A 21,284-nucleotide genomic window follows, 5' to 3' on the forward strand; every position below is an offset into this window, starting at 1 on the left:
TGCTGTTTACCGGGAACACCCCACAAGACCTGCCCCGAGGGTTCGGTCGCTACAGAGGTATTGCATCTCATCCAGATGTGCGATATCTCACTTCCAGGTAAGGATGGAGTGTGGATCAGGACCCCGACACCTGCATGCATTACACCACATTTCCAGGGGGCAGAGCGACCGATATGCTCCAAGTGGAACACGACAGTCCCTGTCCCTGGCTGAAGTGGGGGGAGGGAACACCGAGGAAGGGGAGACCCTGTAGTGCATAGGAGGGACAGGGCAGTTCCTGGGTGCACTGAGGAGAAGGTATAAAAGGTGGGCACCATCTTAGTTCTGGGTGAGTTCAGTAAGAGGAGAAGACAGGGAGCAGAGGCTCAGACCGAGCTCTGCTCCGCAGGCAGGCCTGAGAGAGCGGCCGGAGCCTGGAGGAAGGAGAAGGAAGGAAAGGGAGCGGAGGAGGCTCCAGGAACAAGGAACGAAGGGACCCCAGGGGTGTGGACGCCACCGCACGCCCGAATGTACCTGCGTAGGGGGTCAGGCCAAAGGGGGAGACCGGTCCCCGAAACTAGTGGAGGCAGGAAACGACCCTCAGCTAGAAACCGGAGGCTGTGACATTTTATGTGGCGCAGCCCCTCGCTACACCCGCTAGAAAGGCACCACATAGGGTCAGGGAAACGGCACCAACGTTTACCCGAGAAGGCCCAAGGCAGCCAGACAGAAACAAGGTCACTGGTGGGGTATGACAGGCCAGAGAAAGGACACACAAAAGGGGTCCTGTGAAACGCTCCAAAGTTATCTGGGAGTAGGCCGAGCCCCTCACCTGGTGAGCACAGTACGACGTGGGACGTTATGACCAGCTGGAGTAACGTGAATAAAGAACTGTGAGTAAATCCCCTGGACTGCATTACAGGACTCTGTGTCGTTACTGCTGCTCCCACGCACCATCACCCCCAACTTCCACACTTGCTGCCCTGAGGCTATACTCCTCCCGTGGGGAGTTATGCTACGCTCTGCTGCACCCACAACACCAGCCTCAGCGGTCTGCCCTGCAGCGGCGGTTCACTCTGACCGCAATCCACGGGTGGCGTAGTCGGACATTCAGTATATAGACCGCCATTTGGTTTGACTGCCCTGGTCACGGACCGGGTCGCCGCCACGGAGACTACAACCCCCAGCATCCACAAAAGGTCCGGTTTTGGGTTCCCCACACACACACGGCCCAGGGGGCGCGTCAGGAGCACACCACAAGACCTGCACCATTGTCACCTGATAATAATAATAATATTATTATTATTATTATTATTTAGAGCACCATTGATTCCCTGGTGCTGTACATGAGTGGTTACACATAAAACACAAATACAAATTACAATGAACAAACTAATAGTGACAGTCAGGTACAGAGGGGAGAGGGTCCGGCCCTCGTGGGATTACTATAAACATTCTCTCTTTGACCTGTCAGTGGTTTGGCTGTTTGGCGTATTTATAGAGATCAATCCCTTATGTGGGGCTTGTAGCTCACACATACAGGAGCCCGTGCGGCTGGCAATTTATATAAGAGCACATGTGACACGTAAGTGGGGCTATTAGTTGGGGCTTTGTATGGCAGCGTATTTGCCTAATCAATAATATGCTGTTTCTGTCATAGAAAATATAGATCAATGTGTATTTTTGTCTTTTCCCTTTTGCAGAACAATAAATAAAATCTCACAAATTTTAAAAAGGGTCTAAAAAGTTTATTTCAACGTGCAATTCCACATTTCCACCTATAGATGCCCTTAGCGCTCTACTCTCTGAAACAAGATTCCCGTAAAACATGCGTTACCCAATTTTAACCGCAAGATGTCGCCCGTCTGCATATTCTTCCTTGCATTTCTCCCTCCTGACCGCTGGGTGTCGCTGTTCCCCGTAACATTCTCGCCGCTCTCCTCCCTCCTTCCCCATAATTCCTAGCGCCGTCCTCTCAGCCCGCCTCTGTAAAGATGGCGGCGGTGTCGGTGTTTCCCGGCGTGCGGCTCCTGAGTATCGGGGACGCGAACGGGGAGATACAGAGACACGCGGAGCAGCGGGAGCTGCGGCTGGAGGCCCGGGAAGGGGAGATCGCGCTGTATAATGGTGAGTGCGGCCCCGGCTCATTGTATGTGTGTGATGCTGCACAATGGCGGCGGTGTATGGCGCCTCACACCGGGGATGGCATCACATTCCGCCTCCTATGGGCTCAGGCGGTTATCATTATCCTCTATGTCCTCCACTATGGTCAGTGACAACCAGAAGCCGCCCCCATCCCCTATAGGAGGGAGCGAGCGTGGGAGGACCCCCATATATCCCCCCCCCCCCCCAGGGGTCCCATAGAGAGGGAGGACCCCCCATGTATCCACCCCCCCCCTCTGGGTCCTTCAGAGAGGGAGGACCCCCCATGTATCCACCCCCCCCCTCTGGGTCCTTCAGAGAGGGAGGACCCCCCATGTATCCACCCCCCCCTCGGGGTCCTTCAGAGAGGGAGGACCCCCCATGTATCCACCCCCCCCTCGGGGTCCTTCAGAGAGGGAGGACCCCCCATGTATCCACCCCCCCTCGGGGTCCTTCAGAGAGGGAGGACCCCCCATGTATCCACCCCCCCCTCGGGGTCCTTCAGAGAGGGAGGACCCCCCATGTATCCACCCCCCCCCCCTCGGGGTCCTTCAGAGAGGGAGGACCCCCATGTATCCACCCCCCCCCCCCTCGGGGTCCTTCAGAGAGGGAGGACCCCCATGTATCCACCCCCCCCCCCCTCGGGGTCCTTCAGAGAGGGAGGACCCCCATGTATCCACCCCCCCCTCGGGGTCCTTCAGAGAGGGAGGACCCCCCATGTATCCACCCCCCCCCCCCTCGGGGTCCTTCAGAGAGGGAGGACCCCCCATGTATCCACCCCCCCCCCTCGGGGTCCTTCAGAGAGGGAGGACCCCCCATGTATCCACCCCCCCCCCCTCGGGGTCCTTCAGAGAGGGAGGACCCCCCATGTATCCACCCCCCCCTCGGGGTCCTTCAGAGAGGGAGGACCCCCCATGTATCCACCCCCCCCCTCGGGGTCCTTCAGAGAGGGAGGACCCCCCATGTATCCACCCCCCCCTCGGGGTCCTTCAGAGAGGGAGGACCCCCCATGTATCCACCCCCCCCTCGGGGTCCTTCAGAGAGGGAGGACCCCCCATGTATCCACCCCCCCCTCGGGGTCCTTCAGAGAGGGAGGACCCCCCATGTATCCACCCCCCCCTCGGGGTCCTTCAGAGAGGGAGGACCCCCCATGTATCCACCCCCCCCTCGGGGTCCTTCAGAGAGGGAGGACCCCCCATGTATCCACCCCCCCCTCGGGGTCCTTCAGAGAGGGAGGACCCCCCATGTATCCACCCCCCCCTCGGGGTCCTTCAGAGAGGGAGGACCCCCCATGTATCCACCCCCCCCCTCGGGGTCCTTCAGAGAGGGAGGACCCCCCATGTATCCACCCCCCCCTCGGGGTCCTTCAGAGAGGGAGGACCCCCCATGTATCCACCCCCCCCTCGGGGTCCTTCAGAGAGGGAGGACCCCCCATGTATCCACCCCCCCCCTCGGGGTCCTTCAGAGAGGGAGGACCCCCCATGTATCCACCCCCCCCTCGGGGTCCTTCAGAGAGGGAGGACCCCCCATGTATCCACCCCCCCCTCGGGGTCCTTCAGAGAGGGAGGACCCCCCATGTATCCACCCCCCCCTCGGGGTCCTTCAGAGAGGGAGGACCCCCCATGTATCCACCCCCCCCTCGGGGTCCTTCAGAGAGGGAGGACCCCCCATGTATCCACCCCACCCCCCCTTGATGTCCTTCAGAGAGGGAGGACCCCCCATGTATCCACCCCACCCCCCCTTGATGTCCTTCAGAGAGGGAGGACCCCCATGTATCCACCCCCCCCCTTGATGTCCTTCAGAGAGGGAGGACCCCCATATATCCACCCCCCCCCCCCTCGGGGTTCTTCAGAGAGGGAGGACCCCCATATATCCACCCCCCCCCCTCGGGGTTCTTCAGAGAGGGAGGACCCCCATGTATCCACCCCCCCCCCCCCCCTCGGGGTCCCGCAGAGAGGGAGGACCCCCATGTATCCACCCCCACCCCCCTCGGGGTCCCGCAGAGAGGGAGGACCCCCATGTATCCACCTCCCCCCTCGGGGTCCCGCAGAGAGGGAGGACCCCCGTGTATCCACCCCCTACCCCCCCCTCGGGGTCCCGCAGAGAGGGAAGACCCCCATATACCTCCCCCCTCGGTGTCCCGCAGAGAGGGAGGACCCCCATGTATCCACTCCCCCCCCCCCTCGGGGTCCCGCAGAGAGGGAGGACCCCCATGTATCCACTCCCCCCCCCCCCCCCCCCCCTCGGGGTCCCGCAGAGAGGGAGGACCCCCATGTATCCACCCCCCCTCGGGGTCCCGCAGAGAGGGAGGACCCCCCGTGTATCCCCCCCCCCCTCGGGGTCCCGCAGAGAGGGAGGACCCCCCGTGTATCCCCCCCCCCCTCGGGGTCCCGCAGAGAGGGAGGACCCCCCGTGTATCCCCCCCCCCCTCGGGGTCCCGCAGAGAGGGAGGACCCCCCGTGTATCCCCCCCCCCCTCGGGGTCCCGCAGAGAGGGAGGACCCCCCGTGTATCCCCCCCCCCTCGGGGTCCTGCAGAGAGGGAGGACCCCCCGTGTATCCCCCCCCCCCCCCCCCCCCGGGTCCCACGGAGAGGGAGGACCTCCGTGTATCCACCCCCCGGGGTCCCGCGGAGAGGGAGGACCCCCGTGTATCCCCCCCCCCCCCCTCCTAGGCGTCTCGCAGAGAGGGAGGACCCCCATATATTCACACCTCCCAGGGGTACCGCAAAGAGGGAGACGCTCCTTATCAGGACAGAAGGGGGACCCCCATGTATTCCCACCCTCCAGGGGTCCTCCAGAGAGACACTCCTTATAGCAGGGTCCCACAGAGAGGAAGGACCCCCCCACAAATTCCTGCCTCCCAGGGGTCCTACAGGGAGAGACGCTCCTTATCAGGAGAGAGGGAGGACCCCCATATATCCCACCCTCCAGGAGACAGTGTGCCCCCTCTCCAGACACGTCTTGCTTGTAATTCACCATTAGGCATTGCTGCTTAGGATCTTCTGTTGTTCCTCCTGGTAATTTGTGAGTAGATGTCACCATCCCTCGGTCCTACCGGCAATAGTCACGGTGCTGTTTCACACTTCAGCGCAATCACATTGACAACCATAAGAAGCCGCAGACTTTCTCCCACATTCCCAGGAGTAATAGTCTGCAGACAGTTTTCTAGAAAACATGCACTAGAATTTGGGAAAGTGCCGTCTCCATAGAGGGGGGAGATCGTCTATAAAGGGAACCGGTCGTGTGAAAAACACTCTGTAAACCTGCAGGTCCTCGGCATATCTGCAGGTCGTCCGCGTGTTGACGCCTGGGGGGCGGTAGCTCGGATGAGTGGGCGCGCGTGCGCCGTTAGAACCATCAGCCATTGGCTGAGACTACACCATGTGACTCATCACATGGTGTACGAAGGTCCTGGAAGGTGTATGTGCATATTCCCCCATGATGAAGCCGTCATTTATACAAGCGAAACGTGCGTAGGGGACGTGGGGAATCTCCTCACCAGGTTGACGGTCCCATTGGCGTCCATCTCCAACTGCTGGGTATGTTCATGAGTCCAATTATTTAATATGTATTCTCCCTTGAGCCTATTGATAACTACCAAGATGCACTAGGTCCTATACCTTCCCTTTGGCACAGGGTTTCACTTATGGACTCATTAGATACTATCAGTATGTACTACGTATAGGAATGCCCTTGTGGCATAGTCACTATTCATGATACCACATTGTAATTGGCGCCACTGGCTACTCACAGCTTGAGGTCTGTGTTGATCACTTTTTTCTGCATAATGTTATATGGGGGTTTTTTGTTACTGATTTTAATCTTTATATGTAATAACATTTGAATAATTGTTCTAAGCTATTGAAGGCTCCATTTTTCTCCTTGTTATAAATTATGGCATGTATATGGAGTTGCTCATCTTCACTTGCTGGCAGCTCACGATGGACTGGAGGACCTGCGCTGATGTCATAGTCATGTGACGGGTCACGCAACGCTGACGGCAGGTCCTTCAGTGTACCGCAATCTGCCGGCAGCCAGGACAGAGCGAAGCAAGACTGCAGGGGCCATCAGAAGGTAAGTATAGATTTATTTTTTACCATTCTTTTACGGTCACACTATATAAATCCATGCATGGATTTATATAGTGTGACCAAGTTGTCAAGCACTTTCCAAGTGATGCTAAAATCGCTTGGAAAGCGCTTGTCAATCTGCATGCGGAAATGCATGTGAAGAACGCTTGACAAACGCTTCTACCTGGTGGGAAAAACGCATGCACAGTCCGCATGCACAGTCCGCATGCACAGTCCGCATGCACAGTCCGCATGCACAGTCCGCATGCACAGTCCGCATGCACAGTCCGCATGCACAGTCCGCATGCACAGTCCGCATGCACAGTCCGCATGCACAGTCCGCATGCACAGTCCGCATGCACAGTCCGCATGCGTTTTTTTCTGCCAGGGAGATGCAGAAACGCTCAGGAAAAATCCAGAGCATTTCTGCATCGTGGGCACATAGACTAAATTAGCCTTGCTGTCCTCAGAGGTGGGCTGTGAGCCTGCTGTAGCCCCCAGGCTGTTTGCCCACCTGTCACCTGATGTTTCCAAGCACAGATCAGGAGATGGTAGTGTCTGCCAGTCGGCTCAGGGTAGACTGTGGCTTAAAAGGTAACCCCCCCCCCCAAAAAAAAAACAAAACGCTATCATATGCAAAGCATAGGGGGGTAACAAAGGTGGTCCAGCAACTGGGACCTTGGGACCCCCTAGAATTGGGCTCGGTCTCTGCCCCCCTCATTATCTATGGGGCTGCCGGGAATAGTGACCCCTGCAGGAAATCCCATGGAGGGTGGATGGAGCTGAGGCCGAGCAGTCGCCACTTACAGGGCATTCAGGCCTTGCTCTGCAGGTTCCAAGGCCCTGAAATCTGGACCCCCCCCAATCACAGACAAGTCACGAGGCCAAAAAGCCTAAAATCCGTGAGACTATTTTTGAGTTGTGATTTGGCCACAACTGGCTACAAGCGAGTCCCAGTCCGGCTGCTTACATTGTGGCCTATGATGGAAAGTCGCTGGCAGCCAAAATATCTATAGTGGTTTGAGTTTTTTGTCCGCTCACGGTGCGGTTCTGCGCTCCAACACAACCGTACTGACGAGCAAAGCAGCCTTCGCCTCGCTCGTACCTTTCCAGGAGGAATAAAGGAGGGTCTGCACAAGTGAGAGTGCTTAGGAAGGAGGCACTAACATGTAGAAATTGGAGGAGATGATAGAAGATAGGGCCGACAAGTCCGTCCTCGGAGTTTGGCCGGGAACCTGCGGTCGCCTTGAAGATGTTGTTCACACCACCGTATAGCCGCGGGTTTTCTGGCGCTTGTACTTCGGTCTCCACATTTCACGTACGTGATGTTCGGGTCACCAAGAACTGCGGTCGATATACGCTGATGTGAATGAGCCCTGACGCGGCTTTGTCTGCAGTTTCCCTGGATCCATAATCTGATATTTAGAGGGGCATCACCCCCTCCTGTACAGGGGCCCTCATGGCTGCTGTGGCCCCTGTGTTTAGGGGTCAGTACACACAGTCCACCTGCTGCCACTCATGCAGCCATAGTAAGATGTACGGTAGAGACCCCAGTGTCTTTACGGGGGGCTGCATGGACTGTAATGAGGAACAGTCCCAGTCCCTAATATGCAGACCTCCTATAAGGGGCTCCTGTGTTGTCCCCATGGTCAGGTGGACACAGTAGGGGGGCCGATAATACAAGTACAGGTCATTACGGGTCTCGGTCCTATGTTGTAACGGAGCAGGAATACTCCCATCGTGGAGGCCATTGATTACAGATGATGGCCTCATACATAGATCTGTTGTAGAAATCCAATGTGACCCCCGCTCTGCGCCCCCCCCCCCCCTCCCCTCCCCAGGGCTAAACTCCCCCCAAACCCTCTGCCACTATTATCCGGCCCTGGGCAGCTTCATAGGGTTGTGTTAGCGCCGACCCATTGTCCCTGCTCTACAAAGCTCCGACATCAGGGAGGATTTGTGGGATGAGGAATGGAGCTTCATCCCATTGTCAGCAGCCTGGGGGTAGAGAGACCCCTCGCTGGGATTTTGTGGTGGTCTCACAAAAGGTTTCCTTTTCACCGTGCCCTCCCCGGGGACTAATGACTCCGCGGCCAAACCTATAAACCCGGCAGTGAGAATGGAGCCGCCATTGTGATGATAATGAGCCGAGGTTTTTATCTCGGTATCACAGATGTGGCTCGGCGGAGGGATCTGTGACCCCCGAGCTGCCCTTTACCTGGCACAGATGCCACATGGCCCTATATACAGCCCGCAGGGAGAGATGATGCCCACTGCCCCTATATACCTGATTACATCAGGACTTGGTCCTGGGGGTCCGGTCCAGTGAAGCTTTAGCTTTAAAAGGTTGTTAGATCCTTTCACAGGGGGGTCTGTGAACACTTTTGGGTGCGGTTTATGATTCTATTGGAAGTCATTGGGGTACAGAAACTGTGTATAACCTCCTTTCCTTTTTATTTTTTTGTCTCCTCCAGAAAATGTCTGCGTATTCAAGTGCACAGTCAGTCCGGAGACGGAGTGCAGCCGCGTGGGGAAGCAATCCTTCATCGTCACCCTGGGCTGTAACAGCGTCCTGGTTCAGTTCGCCACCCCAGCAGGTGCGTCCTTTCCTCCCGGCTCCTTTTTTGCTGAGATTTAAATTTCTGGCTCATAAATGAACTCATTATCTGAATATTTCCATTAGTCTTCCTGCAGAACAAAGCGGCGCCACCTAGCGGCCAGTTAGTAGGATGGCAGGAGTGGTAATGAAAACGAGGGGGGAACCGGACCCCATATAGTCATGGCTAAAAGTGTTGCCACCCTTGAAATTGTTCCAAAAAATATTACAATTACACACGTTGTGTTATACACGTGTTTATTTCCTTTGTGTGTATTGGAACAACACAAAAAAAACAGAAGAAAAGGCAAATTGGACATAATTTCACATAAAACACAAAAATGGGCCCTACAAAATTTTCACCTTTCCAAAATTGTGGGTTAACGACTTTTGTTTCAAGCATGTGATGCTTGTACAGACTCGCCTGTGGCACGTAACAGGTGTGAGCAATATGAAAATCACACCTGAAACCCAATAAAAAGGGAAGACTCAATCTTTGCATTGTGTGTCTGTGTGTGCCACACTAAGCATGGAGAACAGAAAGAGGAGAACTGTCTGAGGACCTGAGAACCAAAATTGTTGAAAAATATCAACAATTTCAAGGTTACAAGTCTATCTCCAGATATTTTGATGTTGCTTTGTCCATGATGCACAATCAAGAGGTTTACAACCCATGGCACTGTAGCTAATCTCCCTGGACGTGGAAGGCAGAGAAAAATTGATGAAAGGTTGCAACGGAGGTTAGTCCGGATGGTGGATAAGCAGCCCCAATCAAGGTCCAAAGAAATTCAAGCTGTCCTACAGGCCCAGGGTGCATCAGTGTGAATTATCTGTCGATATATGAATGAAATTAAAAACTATGGCAGGAGACCCCACTTCTGACACAGACAATAAAGCTAGACTGCAGTTTGCCAAAATCCTTCTGGGAAACCGTCTTGTGGAAAGATGAGTTCAAGATAGTAGCTTTTTGGTAAAGCACATCATTCTACTGTTTACCGAAAATGGAATGAGGCCTACAAAGAAAAGAACGCAGCACCTACAGTCAAATATGGTGGAGGTTCAAAGATGTTTTGGGGTTGTTTTTCTGCCTCTGTCACTGGGTGTCTTGACTGTGTGCAAGGTATTATGAAATCTGAAGATTACCAGATGATTTTTGGTAGCAATGTAGTGCCCAATGTCAAAAAGCTGGGTATGCATCCTAGGCCTTGGGTCTTCCAGCTGGACAGTGACCCCAAACATGGCTCTGTCACCCTCCTACAGTACCAGCCCTTCTACTGACACAACCATATGAAGAATCCATGTGTTATATACTGCTATACTCTCATCACTCTCTCCTTACCTCCCCGTAGACTTCTGTTCATTTTACAACATTATCAAGAACTGCCGGAGATCATCTGGCGACAAAAGCGTATTCAGCGAGCGCACGGAGGAGTCCTCGGCGGTGCAATACTTCCAGGTATTGTCTCGTAGATGTTTTTTAGTTCTTTGGTTTCCCATGTGGCTAAGATAATACCGCACCCATCTGCCCCAAGATGATAAAGTTCTCATTTTGAACTGTCTTTACCCCCTATAGCAAAACAAACCTTATGGGACAGATGACACAAGTCCTTGGGTTTAGTGACCGGCGGGGGTCCCAGATTGATAGTAAGCCCTTAAATGGTCAACTCTGAGTAGTCATAGGTGCCATATGGCTGATACACCGGGGTCTGTACCGCGTCATCCTCGTAAAGGCGGTGACTGAGGGGGCTGTGATGTCTCTCGTCTTCTCCCGCAGTTCTACGGCTACCTGTCACAGCAGCAGAACATGATGCAAGATTACGTCAGAACCGGCACTTATCAAAGAGCCATCCTGCAGAACCATACAGACTTCAGGGACAAGGTGAGAAGCGGCCGCCGGTCACAAGAGTCACAAGACCCTCTTCCTGAACACGCTGAATCTCTCCCCGTCCTCTCACCAATGTTAGGTCGTATTGGATGTTGGCTGCGGTTCAGGGATCCTGTCCTTCTTCGCAGTTCAGGCTGGCGCCCGTAAGGTGTACGCGGTGGAAGCGAGCACCATGGCGCAGCACGCGGAGGTGAGCAGAGCACACGCCGGCACACAGGGAGCGCGGTAATGATGCCCCTTGTGCTCATTATTAATCTGATCTCCATCACAGCTGCTGGTAAAGAGCAACAACCTGACGGATCGGATAATCGTCATCCCAGGGAAGGTGGAGGAAGTGTCTCTCCCAGAGCAGGTGGATATTATCATATCTGAGCCCATGGGATACATGCTCTTCAATGAACGGATGCTTGAGAGCTACCTACATGCAAAGAAATTCCTTAAACCCAACGGTAAGATGCAAAGACAAATATCAGGGATATGAGCTACTACCGTCCCCTATGTACAAGAATATAACTACTATAATACTTATCCTATGTACAAGAATATAACTACTATAATACTGCCCCCTATGTACAAGAATATAACTACTATAATACTGCCCCCTGTGTACAAGAATATAACTACTATAATACTGCTCCTATGTACAAGAATATAACTATTATAATACTGCCCCCTGACTACAGGAATATAACTACTATAATACTTATCCTATGTACAAGAATATAACTACTATAATACTGCCCCCTATGTACAAGAATATAACTACTATAATACTGCCCCCTGTGTACAAGAATATAACTACTATAATACTGCTCCTATGTACAAGAATATAACTACTATAATACTGCCCCCTGACTACAGGAATATAACTACTATAATACTTATCCTATGTACAAGAATATAACTACTATAATACTGCCCCCTATGTACAAGAATATAACTACTATAATACTGCCCCCTGTGTACAAGAATATAACTACTATAATACTGCCCCCTGTGTACAAGAATATAACTACTATAATACTGCCCCCTGTGTACAAGAATATAACTACTATAATACTGCCCCCTGTGTACAAGAATATAACTACTATAATACTGCCCCCTATGTACAAGAATATAACTACTATAATACTGCCCCCTATGTACAAGAATATAACTACTATAATACTGCCCCCTATGTACAAGAATATAACTACTATAATACTGCCCCCTATGTACAAGAATATAACTACTATAATACTGCCCCCTATGTACAAGAATATAACTACTATAATACTGCCCCCTATGTACAAGAATATAACTACTATAATACTGCCCCCTATGTACAAGAATATAACTACTATAATACTGCCCCCTATGTACAGGAATATAACTACTATAATACTGCCCCCTATGTACAAGAATATAACTACTATAATACTGCTCCTATGTACAAGAATATAACTACTATAATACTGCCCCCTATGTACAAGAATATAACTACTATAATACCGGTCACTGAGTTTTGCGGTTTTCTGACCCTCCTCCAGGTAATATGTTCCCTACGATCGGAGACGTTCACCTCGCGCCATTTACAGATGAGCAGCTCTACATGGAACAGTTTACAAAAGCCAATTTCTGGTAAGTTTTCTGCCTTTTTTCCAATAATTTTCGGCTGTCGCCTTATGACCAGTCCAGCAGCTGCATCTTCTTACCCCTTTTGTCTGCAGGTATCAGCCATCTTTCCACGGTGTGGACCTCTCTGCTCTGCGTGGAGCTGCGGTGGACGAGTACTTTAAGCAGCCGGTCGTGGTAAGCAGTGCGGTGCGCTTGTGGTCGCGCAGCTCATGGTCGCGCCTGGTTCTTTCCTCCCCCCCACTGACCATATCCTCTCCGCTCCTCCGCAGGACACCTTCGATATTAGAATCCTGATGGCCAAATCTGTGAAATATACAGTGAATTTCTTGGATGCCAAAGAGACCGATTTGCACAGGTAAGAAAGCGTGGCGTGGTGACGCTGGCACTGGTGTGGACTGCTTAAAGTGGTGGGCGGTACTTATTGCTTTGTTTCCCCCCTCAGGATAGAGATCCCCTTCTCCTTCCACATGCTGCACTCCGGCCTGGTGCACGGCCTCGCCTTCTGGTTCGATGTGGCTTTCATCGGATCCATGTAAGTAAATGCAGGAAGGAGGAAACTTCTGTGATCGTGTGTCGCCGTCCTTTCAGGTGACCGCTGCAGCCAATCGCTGGTCCCTTGTGGTGTTTGAGTTGTACGGCAGAATCTCTGGCGGCATTTTTATAACTTTCCACAATTTTCTAACAGTAAAATTTCAGCAGAATTCGGATTCCTTATTTATATGGCTCCTCACATTGCTTCCTTCTTTTCTTCTCCCCCTAGAATGACAGTCTGGCTGTCCACAGCCCCCACCGAACCCCTCACCCATTGGTACCAGGTCCGCTGCCTCCTGCAGTCCCCGCTCTTCACCAAAGCTGGAGATACTCTGTCTGGAACAGTTATGCTGATTGCTAATAAGAGGTAGGAGACATCTTTTTTTCCGCCGTCGCCCCGTCATACCCGGCGCTGAGTTTCATGGCCACCTTTTACTCCTCTTCTTCCTTTGCAGGCAGAGCTATGATATCAGTATTGTTGCTCAGGTGGATCAGACTGGATCCAAATCAAGTAATCTGCTGGATCTGAAGAACCCCTTCTTTAGGTTGGTGCCTGCGTCCGCCCCCCGTATTCAGTTCTCTGTCTACTTTGCAGTGGAGTAGTTGTGTGCCTCTATTTTGCAGGTACACTGGCAGCACGCCGTCCCCTCCGCCCGGCTCACACTACTCGTCCCCTTCCGAGAACATGTGGAATACGGCAGGGGCCTATACTATGAACACGGGGATGGGCATGGGAGGTAAGTGATTATGGGGGGACTCTTCATTCTCACTAAAAGGTTGCGTATGGTCTACTCACTTCTGCGTCAGCAAGTGAACAACGCAGATTCTGCCCAGTCGATGCCGGCACCTGACAGGACTTTATCCGCCCCTCCTGATGCATTAGTTGGTGGCATCATGATCGCGGGGACCTCCATCAATTGTCGAGGATGAAGGAACCCCAATGCACGGCCCCCCACTGCAGCGTCCAACTCCATTCACGTCAACAGGGCTGGGAGCGATGCTGTGAAATAGGGAGGAAAAAAAATGTGGATTCAGTACAGTAGTCCCTTTATTTGGGGTCTGACCCATCGTGGCGGAGAATAATCGGTAAACATTGTAGGGGATCAGCCCCCCACAGGGTACGTGACACCTTATCCCAAGTACTGGCACCCCTAACAATCACAAGAACAGGGCTCCGAAGATTGCCACGTACCGGCGTTCTGATGGGGCATGTCCAAGCCCTGGTCTCCTGATAATTCAGGATCACCCATCCGGTGCAATGTTACGATTAACCCCTTATAAGTTTATTCCTGCCTTTATAGATGGATAGAGCTTGTAAAACCAATCACTTTTGTAATTTACCGCTTATTAAAATTCTCAACCTTTCTTCAGATATTAACACTTTTTTATTTATTTACAGCTTGTTGCCTAGGAGACCGACCACCGCTGCTGTGTAGCTTTGTAACCCCCGCGCTGAAGCTGTCCAGGATTAAAACTTTTAACGGCTCCCTCCAGCGATCCTGGCCGCCTTCAAAACAAAAAAAAAAGCTCATTAGAAAGGATCTCATAAGCGCTGCTCATGGTTTGCTTTCTAGCGGCGGTGGTCGGTCTCCGAGGAAACTAGCTGTAAACAACAACAAAAAACTGTTATCTCAAGAACGACTGAAAATTTTAATAAGCAGTAAATTGCCAAAGTGCTGGTAATTACAAGCGCTATCCGACGGAACCAATTTATGAAAGTGCGGTATTAACCCTTTAAGTGATTTCTTAGCAAGTGATACTATATTACTAAGGAAATTACCTAATTTAACGCCTGTCTCAATTGACAAGTCATAAGTGTTGCCGTGCCAGTGGTGGTGCCCCGTGTGATCACTGACTTTCCTCTGTTTCCTCCTCCCGTCAGGAATGCCCACGGCGTACGATCTCAGCAGTGTTATAGCTGGAAGCTCAGGCATCAGTCACAGTAACCTCATCCCTCTAGGTGAGCAGCCAGCAGTCGCGTGTACTCCTGCATCTCTGCGCCCGGAGCCCCAAGACCTGACACACGGAAACTCCAGTAATACTACAACCTCCATTCTCTCATAACTACCCCTCCCCTCATTTGCAGCAGCTTTTTGTTTAATGTTATTTTTATTAATTTTTTTTCTTAAGTTACAGAAATGTCATTCTGCTGCATGTCAGTCACAGAATAATTTATGCCAAACTCTAAACTTTTTAACAGTCCTTAATATGACTAAACACCCCCACACACCCCTCCATTTCATCAGCCATTAATTCGGGCCACCACCACCTGCGAGCATTGAAGTCATCTGGTCCATCAGCCATGGAAGTGATGGAGGCAATAATCCAGGACTACACCTCGTTATTAACCTGCCCCCTAATGTAATGTCCTTACTGGAATAGGGAACTTCAGCGGGTGACGCTGCCAAAAACATGCAGGGAGGCATAGGGACTAATGGGGTACCGCAATGGGGTCCACACTAGCCCCAGTAATGACATTGCATTAGTCATCAGCTTTCCTTCACTAAACTTGCATATCTGATTAATAAAACAGGGTGAAACGCAAAATGATGGCACCAATGCCATTAGTCAGCCGGGCGGTATTACTGTGCCAAGACAAACGGGTCTGACAGGTTACTGTAAGCGCTCTGCCCAGAAACCGCCGCCGGCATTATCCTATACTTGTTGGGTGTCACGTAGAAGATTGATTACTAAGGTCTTTGTCTTATTAATCAGATATTGGGGTAAAAAAAATATTCACTAAAGCTTCTAAAAGTGTATGTCCATCTTTGAACACAATCTACATAATAGTTCTGCTGCTTGTAATACAGGATGTAACTCAGGATCAGTAATGTAATGTATGTACACAGTGACTGCACCAGCAGAATAGTGAGTGCAGCTCTGGAGTATAATACAGGATGTAACTCAGGATCAGTAATGTATGTACACAGTGACTGCACCAGCAGAATAGTGAGTGCAGCTCTGGAGTATAATACGGGAGGTAACTCAGGATCAGTACAGGATCAGTAATGTATGTACACAGTGACTGCACCAGCAGAATAGTGAGTGCAGCTCTGGAGTATAATATAGGATGTAACTCAGGATCAGTACAGGATCAATAATGTAATGTATGTATACAGTGACTGCACCAGCAGAATAGTGAGTGCAGCTCTGGAGTATAATACAGGATGTAACTCAGGATCCGTGCAGGATAAGTAATGTAAATCACATTGGTGTTCAAAGATGAGCATTCACTTCTGATTGAACCCTCTAATATCTGGCATTAGAAGTCATCTATCATACCTGATAATGGCGTCTTGCCTGAGTCATTAGGTTCCTGGAGCCTCCGGAGCTCCTCCATATTCCTGTTACTCGGAGTTGTCAGTTTTCTTCCTCTTCTGTACTCTGGGTCTGTGCCCGCTCCTCCTCTTGGATCAGGTCAGTAGTTGTCTGATGAGCATTGGAGGCTTCATGGAACACAATAACTAAAAGATCTGCCCCAGGATTACACATGGCTGCTTTCTTGCCGAGAACGCCAGACTTGCCTGTGGGTGGTGTCTGGTATTGCTGCTCCATGGAAATCGATGAGTCTGAGCTGCAGAACCCACACACCCCCTGTAGCCATGATTTTCCTGTTCTGCATGTTCATTCATCTGCTGATCCATTCATTGCCTGAATTACCGTCATCACCCAGGTCCTGCTGTCTCCAGGCCTCTCTGGTGACCGCAGTGCACCTCACCCCTATAGACTGACTCGCTAACCACATCACTGACCCTTCATTTGTGACCAGACTAACAATGGAAATCATTGTATGTATGAGGAGGCTGTAAGCAGCCACCGGACGCTCATCAAAAATGGCCACCTCTGGTGAAGATTACTGTTATTATGAACAGCTAAGCAAGTTGAAGATGAAATAATCTCTAAAGTCAAAGATGACACTTCCTTTGTATTTTCTGCCAAAATATATAGTCATTTTTTTTACATTTTACAATTCTAAAAAGGAAAATGGGCTGAAGAAAAAGTTTGGCCACCCTTGGAGATTTGTGTACTCAGATCACTTTGACCAAGGTTTCAGGCCTTAATTAACCTGTTTAGGATTATGGCTTGTTCACGATCATCGTTAGGAAAGGCCAGGTGATGCAAGTTTTCCAACTTTAGGCTGCGTGCACACGATACGTTTTTCATGCGTTTATGCTGTGGAATTTCCGCAGCGGAAATGCATCAAAAACGCTTGGTAATCCGCACCCCATGGTCCCCAATGGCATTCCGCAATGTCAGTGAACATGCTGCGGATTTTTCCACAGCGTTTCTGCAGCGCTCATAAATCCGCAGCATGTTCATTAATTTTGCGGAAGCGCCGCCATTGACTTGCATTGAGATGCATATAATCCGTGTCAGTACAAGCGGATTATATGCGGTTCAATGTGCGGATGGTACCCGGTTGTGGAGGAGAGAAGACTCTCATCCAGACCTGGGTACCATTGTACCTGTGAAAAAAAAAAGAATAAAATAATAAAGTTTATATTCACCTTTCCGGCGGCCCCTGCAGCGCTTCTCGTTCCAGGACCTGAGATCACGTCGCGGTCATGTGACCGCAGGCTGTCTCGCGAGATGCCGGCAACCAGGAAGAAGCCAGGAAGGAGCGCGACAGCACAAGCCGGGGCATCGGAGGTAAGTATGGCTTTTATTTTTACGGTTATACTGTATAAATCCATGCTGGTTGCATGGATTTATACAGTGTGACCTAGTTGTCAAGCACTTTCCAAGTGATGCTATCGCCTGGAAAGTGCTTGTCAGTCCGCATGCGAATCTGCATGTATTCTGCAGGGAAAACGCATGCACAATCTGCATGCGTTTTTTCTGCCAGGGAGATGCAGACATGCTGCAGAAATTTTCTGCATCATGGGCACATAGCCTTATACAAACCCAGCCTCCTCTAACCGTGTGCCAAAAAACAGCAGCCATGGGTTCTAAGCAGCTGCCGAGGACTCTGAAAATAAAAATGGTGGAGGCCCGCAAAGCCAGAGAAGTCTATAAGAAGATAGTAAAGCGTTTTTCAAGTTGCCCTTTTCTCAGTTTGAAATGTAACTAAGAAATGGCAGTTATCTGGATCAGTGGAGGTCAAGATAAGGTCTGGAAGAGCACGCAAAATTTCAGTGAAAGTTGCTCGTAGGATTGCTAGAGGGGCAAATCAGAACCACCCCCTGCTTGAATGCTAAAGACCTTCAGAAAGATTTAGCAGACTCTGGAGTTGTGGTATATTCTACTGTTCAGCCACCTGCACTAATAGGGCCTCCATGGAAGAGTCAGCAGAAGAAAACCTCTCCTGCGTTCTCTCCATAAAATTCAGCGTCGCATGTATGCAAAAGAACATCTAAACAAGCCTGAAGCATTTTGGAAACAAGTCCTGTGGACCTATAAGGATAAAATAGAACTCTGTGGCCACAATGATCAAAGGTATGTGTGGAGAAAAAAGGGCACAGAATTTCAGGAAAAGAACATCCCGCCAGCCATTAAGCATGGTGGTGGATCAATCATGCTTTGGGGTTGTGTTGCAGCCAATGGCTCGGGGAACATTTCACGGGTAGAGGGAAGAATGGATTCAATGAAATTTCAACAAATTCTTGATGCAAATGGGTAATGATTCTAAACACACGTTAATGTCGTCTACTGGGGATATCAAAATATGCAAGCTGAAGGTTTTACAATGGCCCTCACCGTCCCCTGATCTGAACATCATTGAAAATCTGTGGCTAGACCTTAAAATAGCAGTGCATGCAAGACGCCCCAGGAATCTCACAGAACTGGAAGAATTCTCCAAGGAAGAATGGATGAAAACCCCTCCAACAAGAATTGAAAGACTCTTGTCTGGCTACATAAGCGTTCACAAGCTGTGATACTTGCAAAAGGGGGCGCTACTAGGTACTAACCATGCAGGGTGCACAAACTTTTGCATCGGCCCATTTTCCTTTTTGTAATTTTTAAAATGTAAAAGATTAAAGGGTTTTTTTTGTTTTGTTTTGTTTTTGCTGAAATACAAAGGAAATGTGTCATCAATAACATTAGGCCTTTTAGAGATTAATTCATCTTCAACTTGCTTAATTGTTCACAAAAACAGAAATTTTGACCAGGGGTGCCTAAACTTTTACATGTCCCTGTATATGTCCAGCAGGGAGCCTGGTGGCTGCTTATAGCCTGTATATTCTGCTGCATGAATTAATTGTTCCTGATGGTTTTGTATAGAGGTTCTCCGGTGTTATCTCAACTCTATCCTGAGTTTTCTCAGTGGCATACCCCTTTTAAGGGGAACCTGTCACCTGATTTTTGCTGCTCAAACTTGGTTTTACAGTATATTTTCTCTAAGGATCCAGCTGGAGCTGAGACCAGTCCAGCGCTGCTGACAGTTCTCCCCCACTGCTTGTGTGCTGGGCAAAGAGACCTGTCAATCATCAGCAGCGCTGGGAGGGGACACCAGTGCTGAAATAATCAGGTCCCCCAGACAGATCTATAACGTATACTTCCTATAATCATGCTGGCCGCAGTTTGGGTACCATGAATTGGGTGACTGATCCCGTTTAAAGGGAATCTGTCAGTATGTTTCTGCCAAGTAATCTGAGAGCATCATGCTGTAGGGGCAGAGACCTTGATTCCTGTGATGTTACCTGCCATCATTTTGATAGAATTGTAGTTTTCTCTGCTGCAGAGCCATGCTGAGTGGTGTATAACTCCACCCACACTGATTGGCAGCTGTCATCGCAGTGTACTCAGGAAGCTGCCAATCAGCTGTGGGGGCGGGGTTACACAACAGCAGGACTAGGAAGCCCCAGACACCTAGTCCTGCAGTGAAAATCTGCTGCTAAATTACATAATTACAGATTACATAGCAAACACCTGCTGACAGATTCCCTTTTAATAACCTCAGTGAGGAGTGGCTGACATCCAGACAGAATGGGAATATTTCACCTTGAGAACCTCTTCCTGGGTACCGGGGTGATATCGAATTGTTCTGCACTTGTTTTGTGAATATTTTTGATCTGTTTATAGTTAGGATTATTATGGGGTGACTGATTTGGGAACACGTCTTCCCTCTGATATTATGACAGGTATTCACCCTCAGACATGGCAGGCTGGTAGCGCTAGACTTCCCGGTAGACTGGGCTTAACACGTAAGGACGATGCAGGGTTGTCCTGCGTTCACTCATCGGCGATGAGCGGCACTGATGACGTTTGTACGCCCGTGCCTGGGATGTCATCAGCGCCGCTGCGGGTGTGTGGCACTGGACAATCGGGCTGACTACTAGCTGCTCCTGGCTATGGTCTGATGACAGGACCATGCTGCAGCCCCTGCCTTATCGCAGTCCTTTACACTGTCATGGTATTGTGGGGAAATGTGTGTCCTATAACCTTCCCATTTCCATCCCCACCTCCTCCCCCGTTTCCTTGCAGCTAACACAGGAATCGTTAATCACACCCACTCCAGAATGGGATCTATCATGAGCACAGGGATTGTTCAAGGTGAGGTTCTGCCGCTGACATACCCCCTGACTTTTATGTTGTCTCTGCGTCTTCCTGCCCATGTGTAAACTGCTTGTTTTCTTTTTTTTCCCTTTTCCTCTTTCTTCTATCCTCAGGATCGGCCACCGGACAAGCTGGATCCACCTCCTCCACCTACTACCCAGTCAACAACCAATTCACCATGGGCGGCCCGGCCATCTCTATGGCGTCCCCTATGTCTATCAACACCAACACAATGCATTATGGGAGTTAAGAATTGCTTGCCCTTTCCCCAAACCCCCCTGTTGCCCGTCCTACCTCTCGCCTCCCACCGCCCCTTTTTCTCTCTCTAAACCAACAGCATACCAAATGGTGCAGAGACGTCTCTGCCGCTCCTCATCCTCCCCTGACATCTGCAGGTTTTTGGGGTTCTTTTTCCTTTTTTTTTTTGCTCGTATCTCGGAGCAGGATGCTGACAATGAACTTGTACATTTTTTTTTTTTTTTAAGTACTTTTCAATAAAATAAGTCTCACGCAGTGTCATAAGAAGATGGGCCAGTGAAGATTCGGGGGGCGATCATGTACCGTGCTTAGGTGTCATACGGACTCTGACGCTTTCAGACCCTCCTGCGCCCATTTGCTCTGAGGGGGGTGAGAAATGATACATCACCTCTTCCTGCCCCCGGACTATGGCTGTTTCTTGCAGGGTGGGGAGTGTTACTTTTACTTGCAGCTGGTGTTTTTCCAATTATTTTTTTATCCTTCACCCCTTCCTCCTATATTTGCAGTAATCTCATCGTTTGGGTAGAGGGAAAAACCCACCCTAAATTTATGTCACTACACCTGGAGATGGCTCCTCGTCTCGGGCAACTAAGAAGAGATGGAAGCCCCTCGTCTTATACTTCACACCTGTGAACCCCCCCCCCATCACTATCGAATTGGTGGTCTGCCTGTAACTGGATGACATAGTAGGGCATGGACCTTTCCCCGG

The 21,284-nt window shown here is 50.5% G+C and overlaps 1 protein-coding gene across 5 annotated transcripts; it reads left to right on the forward strand.

Moving 5' to 3' along the window:
- Positions 1-1,935: 1,935 nt before the first annotated feature.
- Positions 1,936-20,842, forward strand: CARM1 (coactivator associated arginine methyltransferase 1). Of its 5 annotated transcripts, none has more exons than XM_073654210.1 (16): positions 1,936-2,106; positions 8,666-8,788; positions 10,137-10,243; positions 10,562-10,666; positions 10,752-10,862; positions 10,944-11,121; positions 12,202-12,292; positions 12,382-12,463; positions 12,559-12,644; positions 12,732-12,821; positions 13,050-13,187; positions 13,276-13,365; positions 13,445-13,557; positions 14,703-14,855; positions 20,246-20,314; positions 20,431-20,842. In XM_073654210.1, the coding sequence occupies exons 1-16, from the start codon at positions 1,974-1,976 to the stop codon at positions 20,565-20,567; spliced, it is 1,806 nt and encodes a 601-aa protein (XP_073510311.1). In that variant the 5' UTR covers positions 1,936-1,973; the 3' UTR covers positions 20,568-20,842. The 5 variants fall into 5 exon arrangements, with proteins under 5 accessions (XP_073510311.1, XP_073510314.1, XP_073510312.1 ...); XM_073654213.1 differs by having other exon boundaries at positions 14,703-14,780; XM_073654211.1 differs by having other exon boundaries at positions 13,457-13,557.
- Positions 20,843-21,284: the final 442 nt, after the last annotated feature.

This window comes from Phyllobates terribilis, unplaced genomic scaffold (genome assembly GCF_046119375.1).
Source record: "Phyllobates terribilis strain yellow unplaced genomic scaffold, ASM4611937v1 Scaffold_11__3_contigs__length_659146591, whole genome shotgun sequence".
Classification (NCBI taxonomy): domain Eukaryota; kingdom Metazoa; phylum Chordata; class Amphibia; order Anura; family Dendrobatidae; genus Phyllobates; species Phyllobates terribilis.